Here is a 24,397-nt window from a genome sequence, read left to right on the forward strand (position 1 = left end):
GGTGTAGATCTGGAGGGTAGATTTTATGATTTGAACGGCCCCTCCCCCACAATGCCCCCACCTCCTCCATGCTGCTGTTGTTTCATTTGCGCCATTTTGTTCGCTCACTTTGGTGATTGGGCTTCAGAGAGCTGTACTCGGGCCAATCAGAGGGACACCGGACAGCGAAGATACGGTAAGGGAGACCCGATTGAAGGCATTGGTAGTTGTCAACACGGATTGGTTTGTCATGGACCAACCAAATTACTAATTCTACAAAATGCCTAAATCGAATAGCACAATGATTGCGGTCGAAACTAATCACAATAGAATACATTGTCGACTACATACCCGTCTGCCCTTCCTTGGCTGTTGTGTAAATATGATTGCCGTGATTAAGCAAGCTAGCTAAATTCTCTCAAACAAAGGAATGGTTTAGATGGCTGATTACGCGTTAAACACGGCCCGGCGTGAGGGTCAGGAGACGTCGTTTATGTTGGGTACATAACAACAAATGATTCCCGTGAACATGTCCGTGAATCAAGCTATTGATAATACGCCACAAGCTGCATTGTTTAACTTGGGCTAGCCTGGCGGGTTCACGAAAATGACTGACCAAAACAACGCCCCCCATATAGCATAACAAGACGAACCATCTAACGTTACCGCTATTTAATATCCCTCCTTGGAAGTAAAGCGCATAACCATCTGGTGTACATATTTTATATTAATCCGCAATCAAACAAGGGGGGACTGGGTAACGCATGTTTGTATGCCACTAATTCACAGTTGACCAAAGATTGGTTCCAGACTTGACCATATGTATTCTGTATATCATTTCTTTGATTAGGACTGACGTTAAGTAGCAATGGAGCAGTACACCACTGCCACCACCACAACTGGGGAGCAGATAGTCGTGCAGACCAGCAATGGACAGATCCAACAGGTAAGCATAAGAGTTGAGAAAAAGCAACACGGAATGTCACAATGAATGCTTGATTAGAGCATTTATATATACTGCTCTGGTAAGTACAGTTGGAACTGAGCACAGGAGGATTCAACTGATCATACACCTGAACAACAACAAAATCCCCCCACACCCGCTTTAACACGCTGGTAGATTTGAGTTTGTTGCCAGAGACTAGCTCTCCTGCCCTGACTCCAGGCGCAGGGTACGGTGACGGCAGTGCAGCTTCAAACCGACGCGCCGGTGGTGACGGCCTCAGGCCAGCAGGTGCAGACACTCCAGGTAGTGGTGGGACCGCCGCCCTGTGTCACCGTATCACAACCAGTGTTCCACTCTTCAAGTCTGCATGCTATGTCCCAGGCCATGGCTCCATGACCCATTTAGCACACTTTGGTTGTTCAAATCACCCACTCCCCTAGCATGCACAGTAGCTTCTCAGGCTGCATGTCGTGGACTAAGTGCAGCATGTCGCACATGATGTGACGGGCTCCGCCTCAGGCCTCTTTTCAAATGGCTGGAAAAGTCTTCTGCATTCCGCTACAGTCTCTGCATTCTGCTGCTATTTAAAAACAAAAAACAGATATCAGAGAAGTCAAACCTGCCCCATTGTGACGAGGACACCGTTTTTTCATAGTGAACACAGGTGATCTGTAATGTGTTTGTGTGTGTTTGTACTTGTTTCATATTCATTCACACCGGACTCATCTCATGTCATGTTATTTTTCCGTTTCATTGCTAAGTGAATGCCGGTTGTGTGTACCTTTTTTATACCAAGCAAGCTGAAATCACAACAAATGTTGAAACGATTTTACCAGCAATTTTAGTTGGTGGTAGTGCTGAGTGATTGCATAGTGTTTCGCTAGCTCTTCACCTTTTGATATCCCTTAACATCTACTGCCTCTCTCTGTGTAGGTTCAAGGCCAGCCACTCATGGTGCAAGTGAGTGGAGGGCAGCTCATTACGTCATCAGGGCAACCCATAATGGTACAGGCCATGTCTGGGGGGCAGGGACAGACCATTATGCAAGTCCCCGTGTCTGGAACCCAGGGACTGCAACAGGTCAGTACTTTACCACCTCACATAAATCCCTCAGCTATAAATTGCGATTTGTAAACTGATTAAATGTGCTGCACAGCATTTCCTGAAAGATGATGAGATGATATGACATATATAATTGCAAAGAACGAATTGTGTTTGAAGTAGGCCATACATATTATAGACCGTATGTCAAGAAGAAACGTTATTTAAAATGAGCAAAATAAACTATTCAGAAACACACTCAAAGCTAAATAACCTTGACCGTCGTTAGATATTACAATAATTACTTACTTTTTTTTCCTAACAGCCTATTTAATGATATTCAGAGTTGTGATTAAAGGGATACGCAGAAATATCTGTAAATCAGTATTTGACTGTCTTACTAAGACGATTTGTTTAAAGAATAACATTATAAATAATAATTAAATCAAATTAACTATATATTCTCTTCAAAACATATATCGGCTGCAATGTAGTTGGTGTGTCTGTGTGTGTTTGCACGTGAGTGCAGGGGGTTAAGGAGGGTGACAGAGAAACATGTGATTTAAGAAAGAATGCTTAGAAGGATAAGGGAAGCGTTGTTTTGGGAGGATAATTACTCTACATCCCTGCGCTCTGAATGATATATGAAATGGAATTGCATCTGGTCCAACTGCTTATTGCATATTATTAATGTTCATATTCTCCTTCACATTTAGAGAACCGGCTGGTTAATGTGTCATATTAATGTTTACATCCTCCTCTACAAAATTCTCTACATTCTCCTGAACGAAATGTGGATCCAGGCGGGTTAATGTGTTTTATAAAATAAGGTTAACATTCTCCTATGCATTCGCAGATCCAGCTGCTGCAGCCGGGGCAGATCCAGCTGCAGGGGGGCCAGACCCTCCAGCTGGGGGGGCAGCAGGGCCAGCCCCAGCAGATCATCATCCAGCAGCCCCAGACCGCCATCACCGCAGGCCAGAACCAAGTCACCCTCCACCCCTCCTACACACAGGTGGGGCTTTTGTGAGGGGAATCCGGGGGGGGGGGCAGGGGAGGTCGTGTTGTCGCATGCCAAACCCCTGGCCATCAACCGGCTTAAGCTAACATCCTCATGTGTCACACAGGGCCAGCAGATCAGCGTGCAGGGCCAGCAGGTCGCCCAGACGGCCGACGGACAGACCATTGTCTACCAGCCCGTGAACGCAGACGGCACCGTCCTGCAACAAGGTAAACCCATTGTTCGGTTGTTTGACACTTTTAAAATGTTTTTAATGTGTACTTAATAGGGCTGGGTAAATATAACGATTCATCAATGCACTGCAATTAATTTGTTCTCGATTCAATTTAGAATCAGACTTTTTTTTTTTAATCGATTTATTTCCATAAAAAATAAGTCATTGTAATCTAGAAGCGAGTATCCCTAAATGTACATGCCCTTTTACATTTGTCCATGTTATGATTATTACTTTCATGCTGCAAGTTTAGCTCAGGAACAATACTATACAATGGTGTATTCCCTTTTTGCTAGTTAAAGCACAATGAAATGGTTATTTCTAAATAATGTTTAGGTATTTTTGTCATCTGCACGTATTATTGAATCGATATTGAAGCAATTGGATCAATATCGAATTGAATTGTGAGGTACCTGGCAATACCCAGCCCTAGTATTTACGTAGGCCCTGTGCTACTTAGTTTAATTTCCGATACGCTTCTTTAAGAAGTAGGTAGGCGGTGTGGCACCTTAGGTAGGCGGTGAACATGGGGGGGGGGGGGATTGAACCAAAGACCTTAGGGTTGGGAAAAGAACACCCTCCTGGCCGCAACGCTAGCCTGTGCTATGTATTTTTCTCTCATCATTGAGGCGTACATTCTGAATATGGCGGTCACCAACTCTTCTTCTTCATCGCTCTCCTTGGCAGGAATGATCACCATCCCTGCTTCCAGCCTGGCGGGTGCACAGATCGTACAGGCAGGGGGCGCCAACACCACCACCACAAACAGTGGCCAGGGAACTGTGACCGTCACCCTGCCTGTCTCGGGCAACATGATGAATACAGGGGGCATGGTCATGGTAAGACCCTCAGAGGGAGCAGAGGTATCTGAACCTTTCTTTTACCCATCGTCTGCACGGCCTCACACGGGGAGCAGGTGCTGGTGGATAAAGACTAAAACGATTAGAGCACATGGTTTTGGACATTTTCATTTTTGTAGTAGTTGCACTTTGTTAATGCTTGTGAACGGTGAGAATTGTGGCGATCATTGATCACTGACTATTTACATATACCAGAATGACCAAGTGGTTTTCGGGTTATAATACTATTACGTTTCATCAAATTAGCCTGGCATTTTGAGTCATTTAAACCAAACCCAGTGTAAGGGCACTAATGAGAACCACAATTGTAACCGCCACATTAAAATCTGCTGTGTTTTATTGTTGGAACTGGTTACTTTTCACTGACATACTGTCACCGTCATGGTGTCCCTGTAATGAATCTCTACCCCTCTTTTCCTGTGGCCGTTGTCCCTCTTCTACCAGTGGCTCTAACACTCTGTCCATCTCCCCCCCCCCCCCCCCCCCCTCTCCAGATGGTTCCTGGGGGTGGGACGGTGCCCACCATGCAGCGTATCCCACTGCCGGGGGCTGAGATGCTGGAGGAGGAGCCTCTGTACGTCAACGCCAAGCAGTACCACCGCATCCTGAAGCGCCGCCAGGCCCGTGCCAAGCTGGAGGCCGAGGGCAAGATCCCCAAGGAGCGCAGGGTAGGGGAGAAGCCGTTGTGCTGGGGGAAAGCCTCTGTCCGCGCATGCACTGGTCGAACCGCCGCTCCTTCACACACTCGGGAGTCTTTGGATCTGACTCCCAGCCGAAAGGATCTGGGTTCGAACCCCGATGACTGCAGCCTACCTGTTAACATCTTTGAGCCGGAGCCGTTACTGTTGTTTACGTGCTCCTTAATTACATGTATCTTGATTCCAAGACGGGTCCGTGTTTAACGAAGGGACCTGCTAAATAAGAGGTTGGTTGTTTGCCCTCAGAAATACTTGCACGAGTCTCGCCATCGCCACGCAATGCAGAGGAAGCGGGGAGACGGTGGGCGGTTCTTCTCCCCCAAAGAGAAGGAGGAGATGGCGCTGGCCCTGGCACAGGTACGAACAGCTCTCCTCATACTGGATCCACGTGGAGAATAGAGTAACCAAATCCCTAAAGTCGTTTTTCTAAGGGCACTTGCATTTGTGCTAATTGTTGGATGTTTTTTCCATTTAGTGTGTGTTAGAAGAGCTCTACATGACCATTTAATCTGTTGCCTCTCCTCTCTCTGGTCCTCCGGCACTCTGTCTCGTTCACAGCAGCAGCAGGAGGCGGCCCAGGCAGCAGCAGATGAGACGGTGGCCCAGATGATCCGGGTGTCATAGACGAGCCAGCAGGCCACCGCGACGCCTCTTTGGTGTGAACACCACCACATGGCCACCCCGTTGGGAGAGCCCTCACCACAACCCGGCCTGCCCCGCTGCATCTTCCCATCCATGTCGACCCCCTCGCCCTCCATCTGCCCACACTATTATTTTCTCTGTGAACTCCTACGATGTTCTTCCAGAAAGCTGGCCTGGCCTTAAAGTGTGTGTGTGTGTGTGTGTGTGTGTGTGTGTGTGTGTGTGTGTGTGTGTGTGTGTGTGTGTGTGTGTGTGTGTGTGTGTGTGTGTGTGTGTGTGTGTGTGTGTGTGTGTGTGTGTGTGTGTGTGTGTGTGTGTGTTGGGGTCCACCCTCCAGCCTCCCTCTCAGCCTCAGTGGCTTCTCAGCCGAGGGTCGGGGGTTATCTCACACTAGGAGCTATTTATACAGACGTCATTCAAATGTGAAGGTACGCCGCAACCAGCGCTTGATCCAGCTAACTTTGATAGCATAGGCGACCGAGTTCATACTCAGTACTCATCAAAGGGCCACATTTTCATCGTTTGTTTTGATTGTTAGTTTTTTTAAAAGCTGGTACAGGAAGTGTAAAAAAAGGTATGACATCTGCCCTGAATATTTCAACTTTTTTTTTTATGTAAAGTTTTCATTTGTATGAACAATAATGTGGGAAAGAATTACCTTGGTCCACTGAGAAACCAACATCTAATAGAACCATATTGTATATAATTTCTTCCTTTTTGTGTGCATCAGTTATACTTGATAAGGTGCCCAATTCTTTGTATGGGCATGTCTTTTTATGACTATTAATGTTTCATCACATTATATCCATGTAGTTACCTATAGGTGTTTTTTATTTAAATTATAGAAGCCTTTTTTTTTTTCTCATCCCATTCAGTCCCTAATGATACTTTTTTTAAATGAAAATAAAAACAAATACCAGATAACTCAAGGTTTCGTTTTCCTTATACCTAGAGCTACTTCTATTTTTACAAATAAAAAAGTATTTGCTTAAATGTTAAATTCTGAAGTAGAATTCCTGCTTAGCAGAACTAGGTAGAGGCCTAATAAGTAGACAAAATGCGTTAAGTCAGGACGAGGTGGAAAGTATTAGGTATAGAAACTGTAAAGCCTTAAATGTGGCTTGGGTTTGACAGTCACAGGATATACTTAACATAAAACAAATGTAAGGGCTAGGATACAATTTTCAGCCATTCCATTGTTATATCCTCAACTAATAATTTATGACAGAATATACACAGGAAATTGAACAATACGGAAAACGATTGTGTGTCAAAAGTAAACTCGTAGGCAAGCCGAGTTTTGCTTTTGCCCTGTGGGCCAGCTTTCCCTCCCGTTGTGATGAATGGCGACCTACATTGACCCCGACACCAAAAACGGTCCTATATCATACATAGTATATGTCCTAGATACATATCTAGGACATACTAAAAAACTAAAGTCCGTGTTGCATGTACACGGTCACGTCCATTTGAAAATAGATGTAGGTCAACGTTGTTTGTTCTGCTGTGGTTGTCCTGGCATGTAAACGTAGAAGGCATAGGCATAAACATTAAGTAATACAGTGTAACAGAATGATAACATTGATGCAATACATCTATCGCCTGAAAAAATCTGATGACGCTGATTGGGCGACACCACACAACACACACACACACACACACACACACACACACACACACACACACACACACACACACACACACACACACACACACACACACACACACACACACTGGCACGTTCAGGTGATGCCACTCCAACGACACATTGGCCCCTGTGTGTGTGTGTGTGTGTGTGTGTGTGTGTGTGTGTGTGTGTGTGTGTGTGTGTCTGTGTGCGTGTGCGTGTGCGTTTACTGCCGTCTGGCGATGACAGCGAACAGGGACAACATGTGATTCTGCCGGCTCGTACAGTAATGACGCTGGGATACAGGCCGACACCATTTCATTAAACAAATTTCGGCTGAAGGTCAAACTGAAATCACCTGAACCACATCCCATTGGAACATTTCTACAAACCGACGCCAGGAGGAGGATACTAGGGAAGGCTGTTCGCTCTAGATCGAAGAGATCATACAATATTATTTCGTCCTCTTAACCGATTCGCACCGTTAACGCGATGACTGACTCGGTGGTGGAAGGCATGACGGACGTCAAACAGGCGACGAAATATGTGAAAGAAACCGAGAATGTCGCAGAGAAATATTCATCCCTGACTGTGAGCAAGAACAGCGATATGAACATGAACGTCGGGGAGCTGCCGTCTGCAGCGTTCACTGCGGTCCCGACTCTGAAATCCGTCAAGAAGGTAAGCGCCGTGATGTCGGGTCATTTGCTAAGTGTGTGACAGTAATACGGCTCTCCAGTAGGCTTTTATTCCCGGGGAAGCCACAGTAAATCCCGGGTAGTGCGCAGTGATGTCGTGCAGGTTTTCCATGATCACTGATCTCTCTCTAGAACATACAAACACATCGCAGGAGGAAACACAACTTTTCTATTGACTGGATTAGATTATCCTAGATGTAAAGTAGGCCGGCACCTTTCGAAGAAACATAGTGCAGACATTTGCGTTGCACTAATTGTGTTCAAAAGTTTTTGACATAGATAAATCTAAATATATTCATATGACGATGAAAGTCTAGCGAAAGGCAGACCGATAACGCGTCCTTCAGTGTGGGGCACTTGGTGTTCATGCAGTCTGCAGAGGTGTTATTTTGCTTATCGCAGTGTTGCGCTGCGGCAGAACCGTTGCTTTGATCGCCGCTCAGATAGGCTTCCGACGTGACGTTAAATTTCCTGTATTATTTTTTCTTTTTTAAAGAAGCCGTTGTATTAAGTGATGTCACGCGGACCATGTTCATTTTACTCAACCAGAACCGAGGTAGTTATTTTCAACACAAAGCCCTATGAAGCAATATAAACCAATATATATTGTATACATTTCGCCCGTGAACTGTCCTTCTCACTCTGACAAGATAGGCGCACTTGCAGGCTCAGGGAATCAGATGTAAAACGCCTATTCGTTGCTTGCTGCAATATGTTTCTTTGAAAAAACTATTTTTTGTTCAATGAAATGTGAGATCCCAGTTCACACAAGAGGAACAATACAAAGCCCACGAAATATGGTCAAAATGAAGAGGTAGAAAAGACAATGTGGACGATATGAAAGTTATCTGTATCATGTTGCGCTATGTCAGCTCGTCACCCTTGCAGGTCGCCCCAGTTAAACAGACCTAGGTGGGCAGAATCCTTCTCTGTTTCAGTTCAAAAGTTCATCACAGCTGGTTGGGCCTCAGTGACTGTATATTCCTACAACATCAGTAAGTCTCCTCTGATTTGGCAATCCAGAAACCAACGTTTGTTGAAATGGTACCACGGATTCGCACAGACTCAGGAATCTTCTTTCTTCAATTATTTATTCCTGTAAACATTATTCTCAACCCATGTGTGTCCTACAGGTGGATATGATATCTTCCAAACTCACTTAGTCAGTTTGAGTCACTATGTAAATGTAATTATTAATTATTAACCCACTATATTTATCTATATGATGTGGATGTGTTTCCGCACTGAACTGAGTCAGGAGTCTTGACAAAGGTTATATTTTGACCATGGATGCTTTCTCAGAATACCTAAAGCACACCCTCAGTAACCTGCGGTTCCCTTTTTAAAGGTTGCCATAACTGTGGCCTAAAGCTCATCTGCACAGTTTTACAGCGCTTCAAATTAAATACTGTGCTTTCAAAGTGTTTCTGCTGAGCTAAGGCAGAAACCATCTCCCTACCCTGATGTTAACATTGAATACAAACATTGTTCTAATGATATAGTGACATAAACAGTAAAAAGGTTGCTGCACAGAGTGAAGGTCACAATGTGTTTTGGGGGGGGGAAGTTCATTATATTTTGTGTCCACCCAGCTTGTGTTGAGGTTAACACAACTTTTTGCCCCGATATCATAAGCCATCCACATCTCATTGTGCCCATCAGAAACCTAGAAGTGGACCGTCTAAGTATGAAGACGGAGGATAAGTTGGAACAGGTAACTTGTTGATGCAGCAGGAGGTTAAAAGTTCAGTTCCCTTTGTAAACCGCCTTAATCAGTGTGTGTGTGTCTGGGCTTGTGTGTCTGAATGTGTGTGTTTGAAAGAAACAAACACACAGAGGATATGAACTGTCTATCTCTTTCATCTGCATGATGTTTGGTGTGTCTACATGCGCTGGTGGTCTCCTGAAAGTCCAAACCTTAGCCTATGACCCCAGCAGAGGCAGAGAGTTACATGAAGAGACGGGCAAACCAGAAAAAGGGAAAAGAGGGCCTGGATTAGGCAGGTCCCCCCCCCCCCAGACTCTCACTCTCCCTCTCCAGGTTGGCCATTAGAACGATGATAATCGAGGAGAACCTCCCACCAGCGCTGGCTGGCTGGGTTTTGGGATAATAGCCTCAGGAACACTGAGTTCCACCACACAATAGACTATAGGCTCAGGGAGGCACATGCATGGACACAGGAGAAAAAACACAGACTCAATCAGAAGTCATGGCACAAAGACACGCGCACGGCAGGGAGCGGGTGAGTCTGGAAGTAATGCCTCTTCTCTTGATGTTATATATATATATATGGTCTGTTGTTTTGTCTATTGTCTGCAATGAGTCTGATTTGTTTGTGATCATTTGTTTGAATGTGTCCTAACAAAACTATAAAAGGCCAAATTATTCTTTCCTCCTATCGAGCGAATTAAGCAGGGTGTCAACTTTCCAGTGTGCCAACAGTGTGCCAACGTTACACCTTCCAACAGTTCACATTAATTAAAAACCTCAATCTTAAACAATTAAGTGGTGAATCGTTCATAAAATAATCAAGCTTTGCTCTCCCATTACAATACATTGAAATGCTGGAGTAGTAGGTTCTTCAGTTACTTGCACATGCAGTACTGACACTGAAACACAAACACCTAGCTATAGAGCCTCATCTTTTATCCCCAAGAGAGCAAATGGATTCAAAGTAAACGGAAAGTAGTTTTCCACAAGGTGTGAGGAGACATTGCACACCGCAAACCAAAACAGCACCACACAGAGATCACTGTCGTCTACTCGGCCTCCCAGGCTTCTTGAGTTCCTTCAGTGACTATATACACTCCACAGGGTCTCTCCCACAGTACAAACATCTTCGGATGAGTATAATGAGAGATGGAGAACCAGATACAGATTACAAATCTTCATCTTTCTTTTATTTTTTATACAAATATTCATCTTTCAACCAAATCGTATTAAATGTTTTAAATCTGATCATGTCTTTTCGATCGTTTTTAGGTTAAAATTGTAATATGCATGTTCTCTAGGCTATGAATTTCCATTAGGGAAACTCATTTCCCTCTAATTCATTCAAGGAATGTTATTTTCTATTATAGAATGATGGCAGTGAAAACTAAGATGACAATTCATAATTATTGTTAATCATTGTCATTGAAGTTATTGTCTGTATTATTCATATATTCGTATAGCATTAACAAAATTATGATTTTAAGGGTATTTTTGGTGATTCATAGTAGAACAATAAGTACAACAATTCTGTTCATTTACAAACAGAATTGGTTTCAATATAGCACGATATTGAAGGAACATAGATATAATACATGTTTTTGTCAAATTAGTTCAAATTACCTAACTGGCTAGCTTCTTAATTTTTGGCAAGACATTCCCCTATTTCGGATCTGACAACTGTGTGTTGTGTCAACTTTGTAGCGCTGCACATTTGTTTTCAGTCCAAACATTTTTTATGGATATCCTAAATATCACAGCAGGGAGATAGGGGAAATAGCTTACATCTTGAAACTTGGCTGGAAATGTATTTTAAATACAAATAGTTCTTATTCCTATTTTAATCTTGCAGTTCTGAAATTACTATATAAGGCTATATTAACAAAGAATATTATTTGGAAAATTTGTACGATACTGACTAAGATATTTGTCGAGGTCAGTAAACAATACAGCAAATCTACTTCTAATGGCCAATTCATTTATAACAATTACGGTCTCATTGGGTTGAACACTTCACTCACACCCGATAAGCTGGGCAGAGATGATTTAATAATTGAAAAACATTTTTTCTTAATAGCTTTTTAAGAAATGCTCTTACAAAAGGTTAATTTCACTATAATTCATCATCATGGACTTAAATGAAAACATGTAGCATTGATCTATTTATGTGGCATCGATAATGTTTTTGGTCTGATGAAAAAGGCGTGCATAATTCTTCAGGGAATCCACCTGCATATGGCATCATTAAGTCCCCTAATTTATCACTCAAGTCTAACATGTCGACAGGCTTGCTGCCCTCGTTGACCTGATTTAGAGGGTCTGACAGGACATCTGGCTTACTCTACCTAATCTCTCCAATGGTGACAACTGACTGCTAGTGAGAATGCTCCAGAGTTTCTTAGCATGGATTTGTCCGATCTCACGGCTTATTCTAGCACACAGAGCTTTAAATAAGGCTAATTGTATACCGGCCACTGTCATTTAAGTTAGCCATATAACCATTGAACCCAATTTGCTTTATATTGTTGCTGGGATACGGCTGTACTAAACCATTACCCCACCTTTCTTTACACAGAAAGCTGTATTTTGTGTGGATTTATCTACTTGGAACTTCTTGGTGGGCAATTTGATAGCTTTGTTTGACATAGTTTAAGGTGTTTAAGCAAAAAAGGTCAACGTGGTGCACTTGTAAATAGGCTTATGTAAATAGTTAGTTAGATCTTGTAAATATTTAAATAGTTTGTTTGATCTTCACTCCTCCCTTTGTAAATAGATATAATTTGTTTTGATACTTCAAATAGCCGATACGATGTTCCTGTAGTGAGTCTGTGATCATTTGGCTAAATATATTTATATCCATGGCTTATGGCTTAGAAACCAAAGCCTATCCTCATGTGAGTCCTGTTTTGCCATCCTGACATTTCGCCTGACTGTTTCTTCCTATTCCCTTGCCGTCCAGAAGGTGATCTCCGTCTGCTGTCTGCCTGAATCCATGTGGTCGCAGCATTCAGGGGACCTCTCCCTCGCTTGGCGAAAATAAATAAATAAATAAACATTATCAATCTGTTGTGATTATACATTTGTCATGTTTTTGCTGAGGCACTTTTTCCCCACATCAGAGGAGATTAAGAGTGTCTAAAAATAGGCACTTTGCGTGACCCCCTATGATTAAACCATGTGTTTTATGTGTTAGTAATTAATGTAATAACTGTTAAACCTAACGGAAATAAGACGCATTTCTAATTTAGGGAGGCCTTCCTGGCATACTTAGACATATTCCTACATTCTTTTACAGGTTTTGTGTAAACATACATGTGTTTTTTGTTTGCTCAATTGACATAGTCTTCCTTTTACACATTCTCATAGCCAACAATAAAAGACACCTATGACGTTACCATTAGTGAGGCCAACTTACCTGTGTATGTCCACAGTAGTGAAAGTCCCAATGCTCTTCCATGGGGCATTTTGTCATTACCCTCCGCTGCCATATGGATGCCAGGTAGCCTGACCTCGGCACAGCAATTTGAAAATGCATATTAGTCTGGAACCTCTCCCGACTCCCAGGGTGCGCACCGAATGACGTGCAGTGCTCAACAGGAACACATGGCAGAAGCGTCCATTACTACCTATTGTATTAAGCACAGAATGAGTCCTAAGGTGTAATCTTCTTCTAAAATGTAAAAAGTGTGTTGTTCTTTTCTACTGTACGACACTGCCTGACTGGCTGGGCCGGAGCCAAGTCGGACTCTGACCAACAATGAATCATCGACAGTAAAGTGGATTATTAAGTGACTATTGTGTGCGTGTGCTGCAGCATTAACCTGATACTTTTGTGTTCTGCAGATCCAGTTTGCCAACGCGGAGGACAAGCAGGAGTTCAGCAAGTACCCCACCAAAGCCGGCCGGCGCTCTCTGTCCCGGTCCATCTCTCAGTCCTCCACTGACAGCTACAGCTCAGGTACTGCAGGGATGTGTGTGTGGGGAGGCTATTAGCGATGAGCAAGCTGGCTGCATTTTCTACACTATCATATTTCCAGGTGTGCTTCCAGGTAGCCTATGCATGTACATTCTTGTTTCTATGCCAAATTAACACTGGCCACAAAACAATACCCCTCACACATGCACACACGCATGCACACACGCACACACACACACACCCCTGTGTTCAATATGCTGACCTTTTTATGCCCCCGTCTCCCCAGCTGCCTCCTACTCTGACAGCTCAGATGATGAGACCTCACCCCGCGAAAAGACTCAGGCCAACACCCATGGTAGCAGCGACTTCTGTGTCAAGAACATCAAACAGGCCGAGTTCGGCCGACGTGAGATTGAAATCGCAGAGCAAGGTAACCGCTGAGATGTTCATTCAGAGATGAGGCGCTGAACAGCGTGTGTGTCAGAGATCCACCCCTGTGTTCGGGATGTGTTGTTAACTAGAGAGGCTATACTGTTGCTAAATGATGAATCTCATAATCCCTATGGATCCATTAACCCCAGTGTGAGAATGCAGGTTCAATATAATCAGGTCAGAGGGAAACTTACTCCAGTTTAGCTTTTTGTAGCGTTCTCAGACGTTTCATTGTTGAGATCCACAATTGCTATCCAAGCTTTTTTCTTCTCAGACCAGAACCATATAAAATGGACTGCCTGGGTTTTTACTTTACCTCGCCATCTCTAACTTTTCTACAGTCCTATTTAATTCGCCTCCATCCGCTGTGCTCTCCCCAGAGCCGGGAGAGTGATGAGCCAGCACAAGTAGCACACGAGTGGTGTTCTGAGTAATATGCTTACACCCCCAGCTGTGGAGGTCGTTGTACTTCAACCAACCTGAATTTTTTCGTTGTTAACAGCACACCCTTCAGCTAGAACAAGCCTTTTTACTTTCAGACCTCTCATACAGAACAAGCTTGTTTCAAATTCAGACCTCTCATCAAATCCGTTTACCTCACGCTGTTGTTCATCATCATTTTGAACTCCTACTTCACCCTTCTCCTCTCGTCTGCTTTACAGATATGTCAGCTCTGATCTCCCTGAGGAAGAGAGCCCAGGGGGAAAAGCCATTGGCCGGGGCCAAGATCGTAGGCTGCACCCATATAACAGCACAGACTGCAGTATGTACCCCCATTCGCTGATTCCTGCTGTGTCTCTGACCTTGGTCACATTATGCCTGACCACCGGTTTCAGTTGTGCTTTCACGTGTCTGTTAGGTTCTGATCGAGACCTTGGTCGCCCTGGGCGCCCAGTGTCGCTGGACGGCTTGTAATATCTACTCCACTCAGAACGAGGTGGCGGCGGCTTTGGCCGAGAGTGGTGAGCCGCGATAAATGTTGTCAACACAGCCACGGCTAATGGACCAGTTCTGTACACAGCCAGGCTGACCCTATTCTCTCTCCCTCTCTTTTCTGTCTCTCCTTTTCTGTATCCACATGAGCACACAAAAAGGCAATTTCTCAAATGCTAACCAGTGTTCACTTGCAGGCGACTGAGCAAACAGCGTTTATTTTTTAATTTATAATCTGCGTTGCAGTCAAGGCAAAGACAGGCAGCTGTTTGCATTAAATGACCGAGAGCAAAACATCGACCACCTGTCTCTGGGTTTTTTGCTCAGCACTGTTGACTTGCAAATTCCAAAGTGGTGCATGCATGTCTCTCTCTCTCTTTCTCTCTGTTGATGTCTCTCTCTCTCTCACTCGTGTCCTAGGGGTGTCTGTATTTGCCTGGAAAGGGGAGTCGGAGGACGACTTCTGGTGGTGCATCGATCGCTGTGTCAACACAGAGGGCTGGCAGGCCAACATGGTGCGTGTCTCTAGGCGTCCCCACGGAGGGACTCTTTGTTGCGGTCGTTCAGCGTCTCAACGCCTTCCCTTTGCTTTGTGCTCCTTCCCTTTGCTTTGTGCTCCAGATTCTGGACGACGGGGGGGACCTCACCCACTGGGTCTATAAGAAGTACCCCAGCGTGTTCAAGAAGGCCCGCGGCATCGTGGAGGAGAGTGTCACTGGGGTGCACAGGTCAGATTGGCCTTCACTCTCCTCCACTTATGAAGATCCTAGATCCTATTTAAATGTATAAATATGGGGAAAACAAACTGATTGAACAAGCAGATGAGCCTTTATCATCCAGTCATTCTAACAACAGCTGCAGGTCTGATTAAATCACTATAGTAGGAGAGGGGGTTTGTAGAGGTGGGAGATATGGCCAACTGGGTTGAGCATGTGAGAAAACAATTATCGTTGTTAAAAGGCACTGCCAGAGCCAATTAGTCCACAGTTTACACTGAATTGTAAACTCCGGCCTGCTCTGACTGGAAATTCATTACGGAGATCTGATGGTGTTAGTCTGCAACATCTGCTGATTATCAAAAAATAGGACTTATTATTCGCTGACAATAAGTATGATGTCACAAACCGCATGTGTGGGCATTTGGCTCACACCACCCTGTCTTTCCAGATTGTACCAGTTATCGAAGGCAGGCAAGCTGTGCGTCCCTGCTATGAATGTCAACGACTCTGTTACCAAGCAGAAGTTCGACAACCTCTACTGCTGCCGTGAATCCATCCTAGATGGGTGAGCCAGAGAGAATGTGCTGTTTAACGCAACAATCTAAATGTAATCACTGCTTATTATTCATGTTGCTAACTTATGTTTGTGAGTATGTTTGTGCATGGGCTCCCTTAATACTTAATGATGGTAATGGGGACTTTTTCTTTGGCTAGATTGAAGAGAACCACTGATGTAATGTTTGGAGGAAAGCAGGTCGTTGTGTGCGGTTACGGGGAGGTGAGTCAAACTCTATTGAAACACATTGGCCTTGTTCACAGTGCAATCAAAAGTGGCCCAATTTAGAATTTTTTGCAGGTCTGATTCCTCATATTACATTTTTTCAAATTCACAAGGAATCAGATGGTTTTAATCCTGATTTGGGCATTTTCGTACGTGGTCCTAAATCAGATACAGGTCAGATGTTTTGCAATCTGAAAACTCTGTGAGAACATTCATATTGGAAATCACGTGACACTACAAGGAGGATGGAGCGTGAAAACACTAGTTCATATTACTAATGTTGAATGGCGGTTAATAATGATCCTTCCAGACGATCCGTCACCAACAATAGCCCTTGTATGTTTTCAAGAGAATAGCACTAGTCCTGCAATAAAATGTCATCAAAACTTTATGAACCTTATTTGTAGTATACTCTCATACTACGGATGCTATGCCGTCGTTTTATTTTAATAACACATTTGTTTTTAAATTGCACTGCTTGAAAAACATCCACCAGTGTGAAAACGTCCACACCGCATCAACGCTACTGCAGATCAACTTAAAAACAAAACTGTAACACTGAAAATGGGAATTCAGCATTTAGGCTTGCAGTGTGAATGAGGTCATCGAGAGATGAACACGGGTTGTGGGTGGGTGTTCATACTCATACTGTGTGTTTGTGTTGTGCTGACCTCCTGGTCTCTAGGTGGGAAAAGGCTGCTGTACTGCCCTCAAGGCGCTTGGAGCCATCGTGTGCATAACAGAGATCGACCCCATCTGTGCTCTGCAGGGCTGGTGGGTAACAAACCAGCGCTTTCATCATCATTCATTCATCTATTCGCAGATCAATGCGGTGCCTATGGATAACCTTTATTTAGTACTTTCATCCATGGAAATGATTGAATTGGTACTTCTTTTTCACTGCGTCCGTGGGTGGGAGTTGCTGCTGTTTGTTATGATTTAATTATGTCTATTTTTAGCTTTAAGCATATTTATTATTTTTTTGGCGTTGTTTCCACGCAGCATGGATGGCTTCCGAGTGGTCAAACTGAATGAGGTCATTCGGCAGATGGACCTCGTGATAACCTGCACTGGTAAGCTCACCCATTCAGCTACGCTAATACTGCCCTCCATCATTCATAAGGCATCAAGCCTGGAAATGTTTACTGAACAAATATCCTATTAGCATCATCGTATGGTGACCAAAATAAAATAATCTGTTAACAAATATAATGCATTTATGGAAATGTGTTCCTGCAGTCACCATTAATTCAAGTCACATTTCATCAAACATAAAAAACAACAGAGGAAAAACAATGTTTCTTTATGTAGTGAGCCAATATAACAATAACATTGACCAATGCCATTTATTCTAACAGCAGTGTTTTTTAGCATAGAGTATGGCTATTCACCATGAATCCCTAACCTTGTTAATCCAGTTGATTTTCTTGAGAGGGAAAGTCAAACAACCCTGTTCACATGTTCATCAATTCAATTGGTGTCCTTTACATTTAGGCAACAAGAATGTTGTTACCAGGGAACAGCTAGACCGGATGAAGAACGGCTGTATCGTGTGCAATATGGGACACTCAAACACAGAGATTGACGTGGTGGGTAACGATGGATCAATACAAACCCTAGCCTGGACCCGTGTGTGTTCAGTTTGGCTTCTGTGTCTACTTTCGGATGCCCTTTTCAGTATAACAGGAAGTAGCTAAGTTGTTTTGTATGCATCCACAGGCAAGCCTGCGCAGTCCTGAACTGACCTGGGAGAGGGTACGCTCTCAGGTAGACCACATCATCTGGCCTGACGGCAAGAGGGTGGTCCTCCTGGCAGAGGTATAGAACTTCTCTGGAGTGTATCCACTTACTGAGCTGTTGTGCGTGACACAACATTTCACGCAATGCATGGAGATGAAAGATGATGCCCAGCTTCTTTGTATTTTCCAGCCTGTTCTCCAACTTAATTGTTTTTTGATCAATATGACCCAAAATGACCCATAAGAGCGTTTGCTGATTTAGCGGCCCCTATCAACTGGTCGATGAAACAGCAAACAATATGTCACGTTTCTGCATGCAAAATGGTAATATTTATTTTATTTTTAGATGGACATCTTTTAGATAAAATGCGTTTTAATAACATTTCTAGCGAGAAATTTTATTTGAGTCGAGAAATGTATTCAGGTTTGAATAAATCAATTTCTTCGCGCTGTTAGATAATCTGAGCTGTTACACTCAAAGTATACTTATGACGCCAGGGGTCGCTTCATCAAAACAATAACAAAATACGTAGTTTGTTGACGTCGTGCTCCAACGTTGGATCATGGGAGTTGTTGTCTGCAGCACCAATGCCCGTGAAATCTATCTGACGTTACTCAGGCCATGATGCTGTCTTCTGGTTCTTCTGGTTTATTCTCAAGCTGTTAGGAAGTGAAACACTTGTATCTTAACTCTCTACAACTGTGATGTCAGGCGTTTGTCTCATGGGTTTCTGTGTCAACATCTCACCTTGTTTGTCTTCCACTCTCCTCTGTTTCTCTTTTCGTCGCTGCAGGGCCGGCTCCTCAACCTGAGCTGTTCCACAGTGCCCACCTTTGTTCTGTCCATCACTGCTACCACTCAGGTGTCTGGTTAAACCCGACTCTCCTTTATACGACATACTTCTACACTCTAAACAGTTATGGCTCCTGAGCTTATGCAACCACATTTGAATGAAGGAAGAAGAAATGTGCCCAAAAAAAATGTCCTTTGTCCTGTTAATTATTATTAACAATTCCAAATTATTAATGAATAATTCCAAGAGAACTTTAAACAACATTGTTTTCATTACAATTTCTTAATATTATCTGTTTCTGTGAACCTGCAGGCCTTGGCTCTGATTGAGCTGTTCAATGCTCCAGAGGGACGATACAAACAGGATGTGTATCTGCTACCTAAGAAGATGGGTAAGATACCCGGTCTACTATATTCATTAACCTTCATCATAAATCATCCTTGTGTGAGGTCACTTTGACCATAATCTGATTGAAGCTCATTGCTGCCACCTAGTGTTCAGACAACAGCAATGTTGGAAGTCAAACTGCATGAACGTTATGGAATAATATATCATTCTTTTCTAGATGAGTATGTGGCCAGCCTGCACCTACCTAACTTTGATGCCCACCTGACTGAGTTGTCAGACGAGCAGGCAAAGTACATGGGCCTCAACAAAAATGGCCCCTTCAAACCCAACTATTACAGGTACCATTGTGTGGTTGACAATGATTAAGATCAATGTAATACTATCTTTAATATTTTTCTGATAAAAAGGAATAATTTTCACAGGTATTGATGGGACTACCTGATGGCCTGGGATTAAGAAAAAGTATTTCCAATGTTCATTTGTGGTTTTAAGTTTTGCAAAATTCATGATTCATTTCACTTTCTGAATGTAACTGCATATTAGCAATATAAGACACTGTGTTAGATGCAATTAGAAAAAAAAAAAATGTTATATATAACATTAAAGGTCTGTCACATGTTAAAAAGCCTGCTTGCATGCTGTCATGCAAGCAGATCAAACCATTGTGTTGTTGTTGTTAATTTGTCTATACACTCCGGATATATGCATCATGCCAAACAATGGCTAGAAGTTGATTCCTGAGATATCTATGTTTTCATCTGTGCATGCCATTAAATCATCCTGTACGCTGCCAGAACTCTTAATACTCTAATCAATACTGTAATTTAAATTTTTTACTTATTCTGAGTTATAGGACTGGTTGACATTGAGTATTTTACTATCACAGAACATCTCTGCTGTCCATAACATTGGAAAGACTACAGTCCATAAATGTAAATCATATATATTTTAAAAGAAACCTCTTGATTACATATATATATCCCCATCTGAGTGTATGATTTTGACAACATCCATTCATAAACATGTGCTCTTACAAACAAATAGATGGTTTTGAACAGCTGGAGAGCAAAGGGACATTTATAAAGTGTGCAGAACCCTTTTGGTATGTGGGATTAATTTCAAAGGTCACGCACTTTGCAACCACTCCTAGAGTATAATCAGTGTGTAAGAATAAATGAAGTGTTAAACGCAAACAACAAGGATATTTTCAAATTGATGCTGCTTGGACGACTCATTCTGAACTTTAATTCCTGTCATTTGAATTCCTCTTTGTCAAACTAAAATGTATTGTATTGCTGTTGTGTCTGAATAGCACATTTGTAGTATTGGTAAACCTTAAATGGTATAAATGTGCCTTTTGATAAGATTCTAAGGAGTAGATTGCATTTCCACATTACTTTAAACCCCAAGTGGATAACCACTTGGGGTTATCCACATAAACACTGTCTTTCTCTGACTGCTTCTGCATAATATATTAAACATTCCCTAAATGTTAATAGATTTGAGACTATATTGTCATATGATTTAAACTGATTTTTTTCAACAGAGTAAGCTCAAATAAAGTAATTATTCAAATGTAGCCCATGTACCATCACGTATGTAAAATCATGTATTCAATTAGCAATAAAGTCATCATTGTCTTTCAAGAAATCAAAAGAAAACACATTTAAGCACAGTGATTTTGTGTGATTATAACTTATAGTCTTACAATGATTGGAGACAAGCTCAAATCTGAATGAGCCACTTTCTTTTGCTTCATATCAATGTAAGCATGAATTTGGCGTACACGACTATCATCACTAGTAAACTGCAAAAATGTGTAATGGTAGAAGCAACAGCGTGTAGCCTGGCCACTTTAGAAATACAGCTTATAAAATTCCCTTTTGAGGGCTTCATCCACTCACGCTAATTAGTTTTCCTGAGAATATCTCTGTATCTAAACAGGAAACGGGGCCTATCGAAATAGGAAAGGGGGTGTATCGAAACAGGAAACGTGCTGTATCGAAACAGGAAACGTGCTGTATCGGAACAGGAAACGGTGTATCGAAAAAGGAAACGGGTGTATCGAAATAGGAAACGGGGTGTAATGTAACAGGGCGTAACAAGACCTTCATTCCTTGCAGTATTTGATATCCGTCCAGGTTCTGAGCCGTTTTCCCCCAGAAACTGCTGTAGCATAGTAGGACTGCTGGATCTGACATTACATAAGGTAAAAATAGTGAGCAAGAGAATTAAAAGGTCAAGCAAGTTAAGAGATCTAGTGTAAACGTCCATTATTCTCAATGAAAAGCTTAGCCTACATATAATATGCTAAGGGTGAACCCCTTCATGAAAGTTGCTGAATGTGCTTTACGTAACATTCTTTGCATACCGGTCATTCAATTTCTAACAGCTAGGCCTATTGGCCGAGTAACAGTAGGCTGGGCTTCAATGCTCACTGGCCTTCTCTAGAATATTCACTGGCCCAGCCCCCACTGCCTCATCTGCTAATATTAACAGTTGACTCACTGAGGCTGGGGAGCTGAGAGCATTCTAGAAACTTGCTTTTGACTATATAAGCAAAGGGTTGGAGTCAGTTTAGGTGTGACTTTTTGGAAGAATCAAGAGGACAGACCAGCTTCAAGCGACATCTACTTTAGAGGACTCGACTGAGATCCTTCAGGCGATTAAAGGAGTTTTCAGATATAGAGTAAGTAAGAGATTGTATGAAAATGTTAGATTACACTGTTGATTTAATATTATTATCATTATAAATCCCTGGCGAGAGCTCAACAGAATCACAGGACATATGAAGTCAATCATTATTCGATATATTGATTTGAGATTAACATCTTTATGATAGCTGTAATGATAATTCCTCGTATTACGAGATAAATTCAGTATCATGCAAGTTCTTTAAATTATTAAGCTATAGTTTTCTCCAGATTACAAGATAGGTTAGTTTTCCGTCATGACAAGATAATTCTCTCATACTAAAAACATAAAATGTTCTGTTGTGGCAGTAATACACTTCCGGAAAGACGATATATACATACTATACAAAAAAATCTCAGACAGCGTAACATTTTATGTTTTTAAGTATAAATAAAATGATGGCGTCATCATCAAAGATTTATATTAACACTGACATATTAATAATTTCCCCAGGTACAAAACCAAAATAACCAAGATGTCTTCAGCGAAGGGAATATCAATAGGCATTGATTTGGGCACCACCTACTCCTGTGTGGGTGTATTCCAGCATGGCAAAGTGGAGATTATCGCAAATGACCAGGGAAACCGGACCACACCGAGCTATGTGGCTTTCAACGATTCAGAGAGGCTCATTGGAGATGCGGCGAAAAACCAGGTGGCCATGAACCCTTCCAACACAATCTTCGATGCCAAGCGCTTAATTGGTAGAAAGTTTGATGACCAAATTGTGCAGGCTGACATGAAGCTGTGGCCTTTCAAGGTCATCAGCGATAACGGAAAGCCCAAAGTCCAAGTGGAGTACAAGGGGGAGACCAAGGATTTCTTCCCAGAAGAGATCTCCTCTATGGTTCTGGTCAAAATGAAGGAGATAGCTGAGGCCTACTTGGGGCAACGGGTGTCTAATGCAGTCATCACCGTCCCAGCTTACTTTAATGACTCCCAGAGGCAAGCTACCAAGGATGCCGGGGTTATTTCAGGCCTGAATGTGCTACGGATCATCAATGAGCCGACAGCAGCGGCCATCGCCTATGGTCTTGACAAAGCCAAAAAAGAAGAGAGAAATGTCCTAATCTTTGACCTGGGTGGAGGTACCTTCGACGTGTCCGTCCTCACCATTGAGGATGGCATCTTCGAGGTAAAGTCCACCGCAGGAGACACGCATCTGGGCGGGGAGGACTTTGACAACCGCATGGTGCAACACTTTGTCGAAGAATTCAAGAGAAAACACAAGAAGGACATCAGCCAAAATAAGAGAGCAGTGAGACGGCTTCGTACTGCATGTGAAAGAGCCAAGAGAACCTTGTCCTCTAGCTCGCAGGCAAGCATCGAAATCGACTCTCTCTTTGAAGGCATTGACTTTTACACCTCCATTACAAGGGCCCGCTTCGAGGAGCTCAACTCTGAGCTCTTCAGGGGAACGCTGGATCCGGTGGAGAAATCCCTGCGTGACGCCAAGCTAGAAAAGGGGCAGATCCAGGAAATTGTCCTTGTCGGCGGCTCCACCAGAATCCCTAAGATCCAGAAGCTCTTGCAGGATTTCTTCAACGGCAGAGAACTGAACAAGAGCATCAACCCGGATGAGGCCGTGGCCTATGGGGCCGCGGTCCAGGCGGCTATCCTCATGGGGGACACTTCGGGAAATGTCCAGGACTTGCTCCTGCTTGACGTGGCTCCCCTGTCCCTGGGCATAGAGACCGCCGGTGGGGTTATGGCCACTCTCATCAAGCGTAACACCACCATCCCCACCAAGCAGACCCAGGTCTTCTCCACGTACTCTGACAACCAGCCGGGGGTTCTGGTCCAGGTGTATGAGGGCGAGAGGGCCATGACTAAAGACAACAACCTCCTCGGGAAGTTTGACCTGACTGGCATCCCCCCTGCACCGAGGGGGGTGCCTCAGGTGGAGGTGACCTTTGACATTGACGCCAACGGCATTCTGAACGTATCTGCGGTGGACAAAAGCACTGGAAAAGAGAACAAGATCACCATCACGAACGATAAGGGCCGCCTGAGCAAAGAGGATATCGAGCGGATGGTGCAGGACGCAGATAAGTACAAGGCAGAGGACGACGTTCAGAGAGAGAAAGTAACAGCCAAGAACGGCCTGGAGTCCTATGCCTACAGCATGAGGAGCAGCGTGGAGGACGAGAACCTGAAAGGGAAGATAAGCGAGGAGGACAGAAAGAAGGTCATCGAAAAGTGCAACCAGACTATCTCCTGGCTAGAGAACAACCAGCTGGCAGAGAAGGAAGAGTACCAGCACCAGCAGAAGGAACTGGAGAAAGTGTGCAACCCTGTCGTTTCAAATCTGTACCAGGGGGGAGCCTCAGCAGGAGGCAGCTGTGGGGGACAGGAGGGAGCCAGTTCAAAGGGCCCCACCATTGAGGAAGTAGACTAGTTGAAGGGCCTTTAAATGAACCACACATGTAGGCCTAATGTTTCAGCAATGGTAGGACTGTTGATGACACTTCTTATTCTTTTCAATGTGTATTTTCTGCTTTGATTATCCTAATAAAACCAACACAAACTAAGATGTTGTTAGTTTCTTATTCCACCAGACCTTTAAACGTTCCATATGTAGATGGCCGATTAGTTACATTTTAC

General features: G+C 43.3%; 3 protein-coding genes across 7 annotated transcripts; all 3 read left to right on the forward strand.

Annotated features, from left to right (window-relative positions):
- The first annotated feature begins 20 nt into the window (after positions 1-20).
- On the forward strand, positions 21-6,325 carry nfyal (nuclear transcription factor Y, alpha, like). 3 transcript variants are annotated; one of them, XM_060050442.1, is made up of 10 exons: positions 21-175; positions 830-925; positions 1,145-1,228; positions 1,859-2,005; positions 2,823-2,981; positions 3,094-3,196; positions 3,889-4,040; positions 4,556-4,729; positions 5,006-5,116; positions 5,318-6,325. In XM_060050442.1, the coding sequence occupies exons 2-10, from the start codon at positions 848-850 to the stop codon at positions 5,381-5,383; spliced, it is 1,074 nt and encodes a 357-aa protein (XP_059906425.1). In that variant the 5' UTR covers positions 21-175; positions 830-847; the 3' UTR covers positions 5,384-6,325. The 3 variants fall into 3 exon arrangements, with proteins under 3 accessions (XP_059906425.1, XP_059906433.1, XP_059906443.1); XM_060050450.1 differs by having other exon boundaries at positions 5,321-6,325; XM_060050460.1 differs by lacking the exon at positions 1,145-1,228 and having other exon boundaries at positions 22-175.
- Positions 6,326-7,202: 877 nt separating this feature from the next.
- ahcyl1 (adenosylhomocysteinase-like 1) lies at positions 7,203-19,732 on the forward strand. Of its 3 annotated transcripts, none has more exons than XM_060050384.1 (17): positions 7,203-7,709; positions 13,281-13,395; positions 13,640-13,783; positions 14,448-14,548; positions 14,645-14,747; positions 15,139-15,233; positions 15,340-15,446; positions 15,886-16,002; positions 16,152-16,215; positions 16,904-16,992; positions 17,221-17,291; positions 17,713-17,807; positions 17,938-18,036; positions 18,752-18,820; positions 19,064-19,142; positions 19,317-19,437; positions 19,522-19,732. In XM_060050384.1, the coding sequence occupies exons 1-17, from the start codon at positions 7,521-7,523 to the stop codon at positions 19,526-19,528; spliced, it is 1,665 nt and encodes a 554-aa protein (XP_059906367.1). In that variant the 5' UTR covers positions 7,203-7,520; the 3' UTR covers positions 19,529-19,732. The 3 variants fall into 3 exon arrangements, with proteins under 3 accessions (XP_059906367.1, XP_059906386.1, XP_059906377.1); XM_060050403.1 differs by lacking the exon at positions 7,203-7,709 and adding an exon at positions 9,812-9,969; XM_060050394.1 differs by lacking the exon at positions 7,203-7,709 and adding an exon at positions 9,846-9,981.
- Positions 19,733-21,583: 1,851 nt separating this feature from the next.
- Positions 21,584-24,324, forward strand: hspa1b (heat shock protein family A (Hsp70) member 1B). The gene is made up of 2 exons (XM_060050324.1): positions 21,584-21,788; positions 22,247-24,324. Exon 2 carries the CDS (start codon positions 22,269-22,271, stop codon positions 24,189-24,191), a length of 1,923 nt encoding a protein of 640 aa, XP_059906307.1. The 5' UTR covers positions 21,584-21,788; positions 22,247-22,268; the 3' UTR covers positions 24,192-24,324.
- The last annotated feature ends 73 nt before the right edge of the window (positions 24,325-24,397 follow it).

Source organism: Gadus macrocephalus, chromosome 1 (genome assembly GCF_031168955.1).
Source record: "Gadus macrocephalus chromosome 1, ASM3116895v1".
NCBI classification, from domain to species: domain Eukaryota; kingdom Metazoa; phylum Chordata; class Actinopteri; order Gadiformes; family Gadidae; genus Gadus; species Gadus macrocephalus.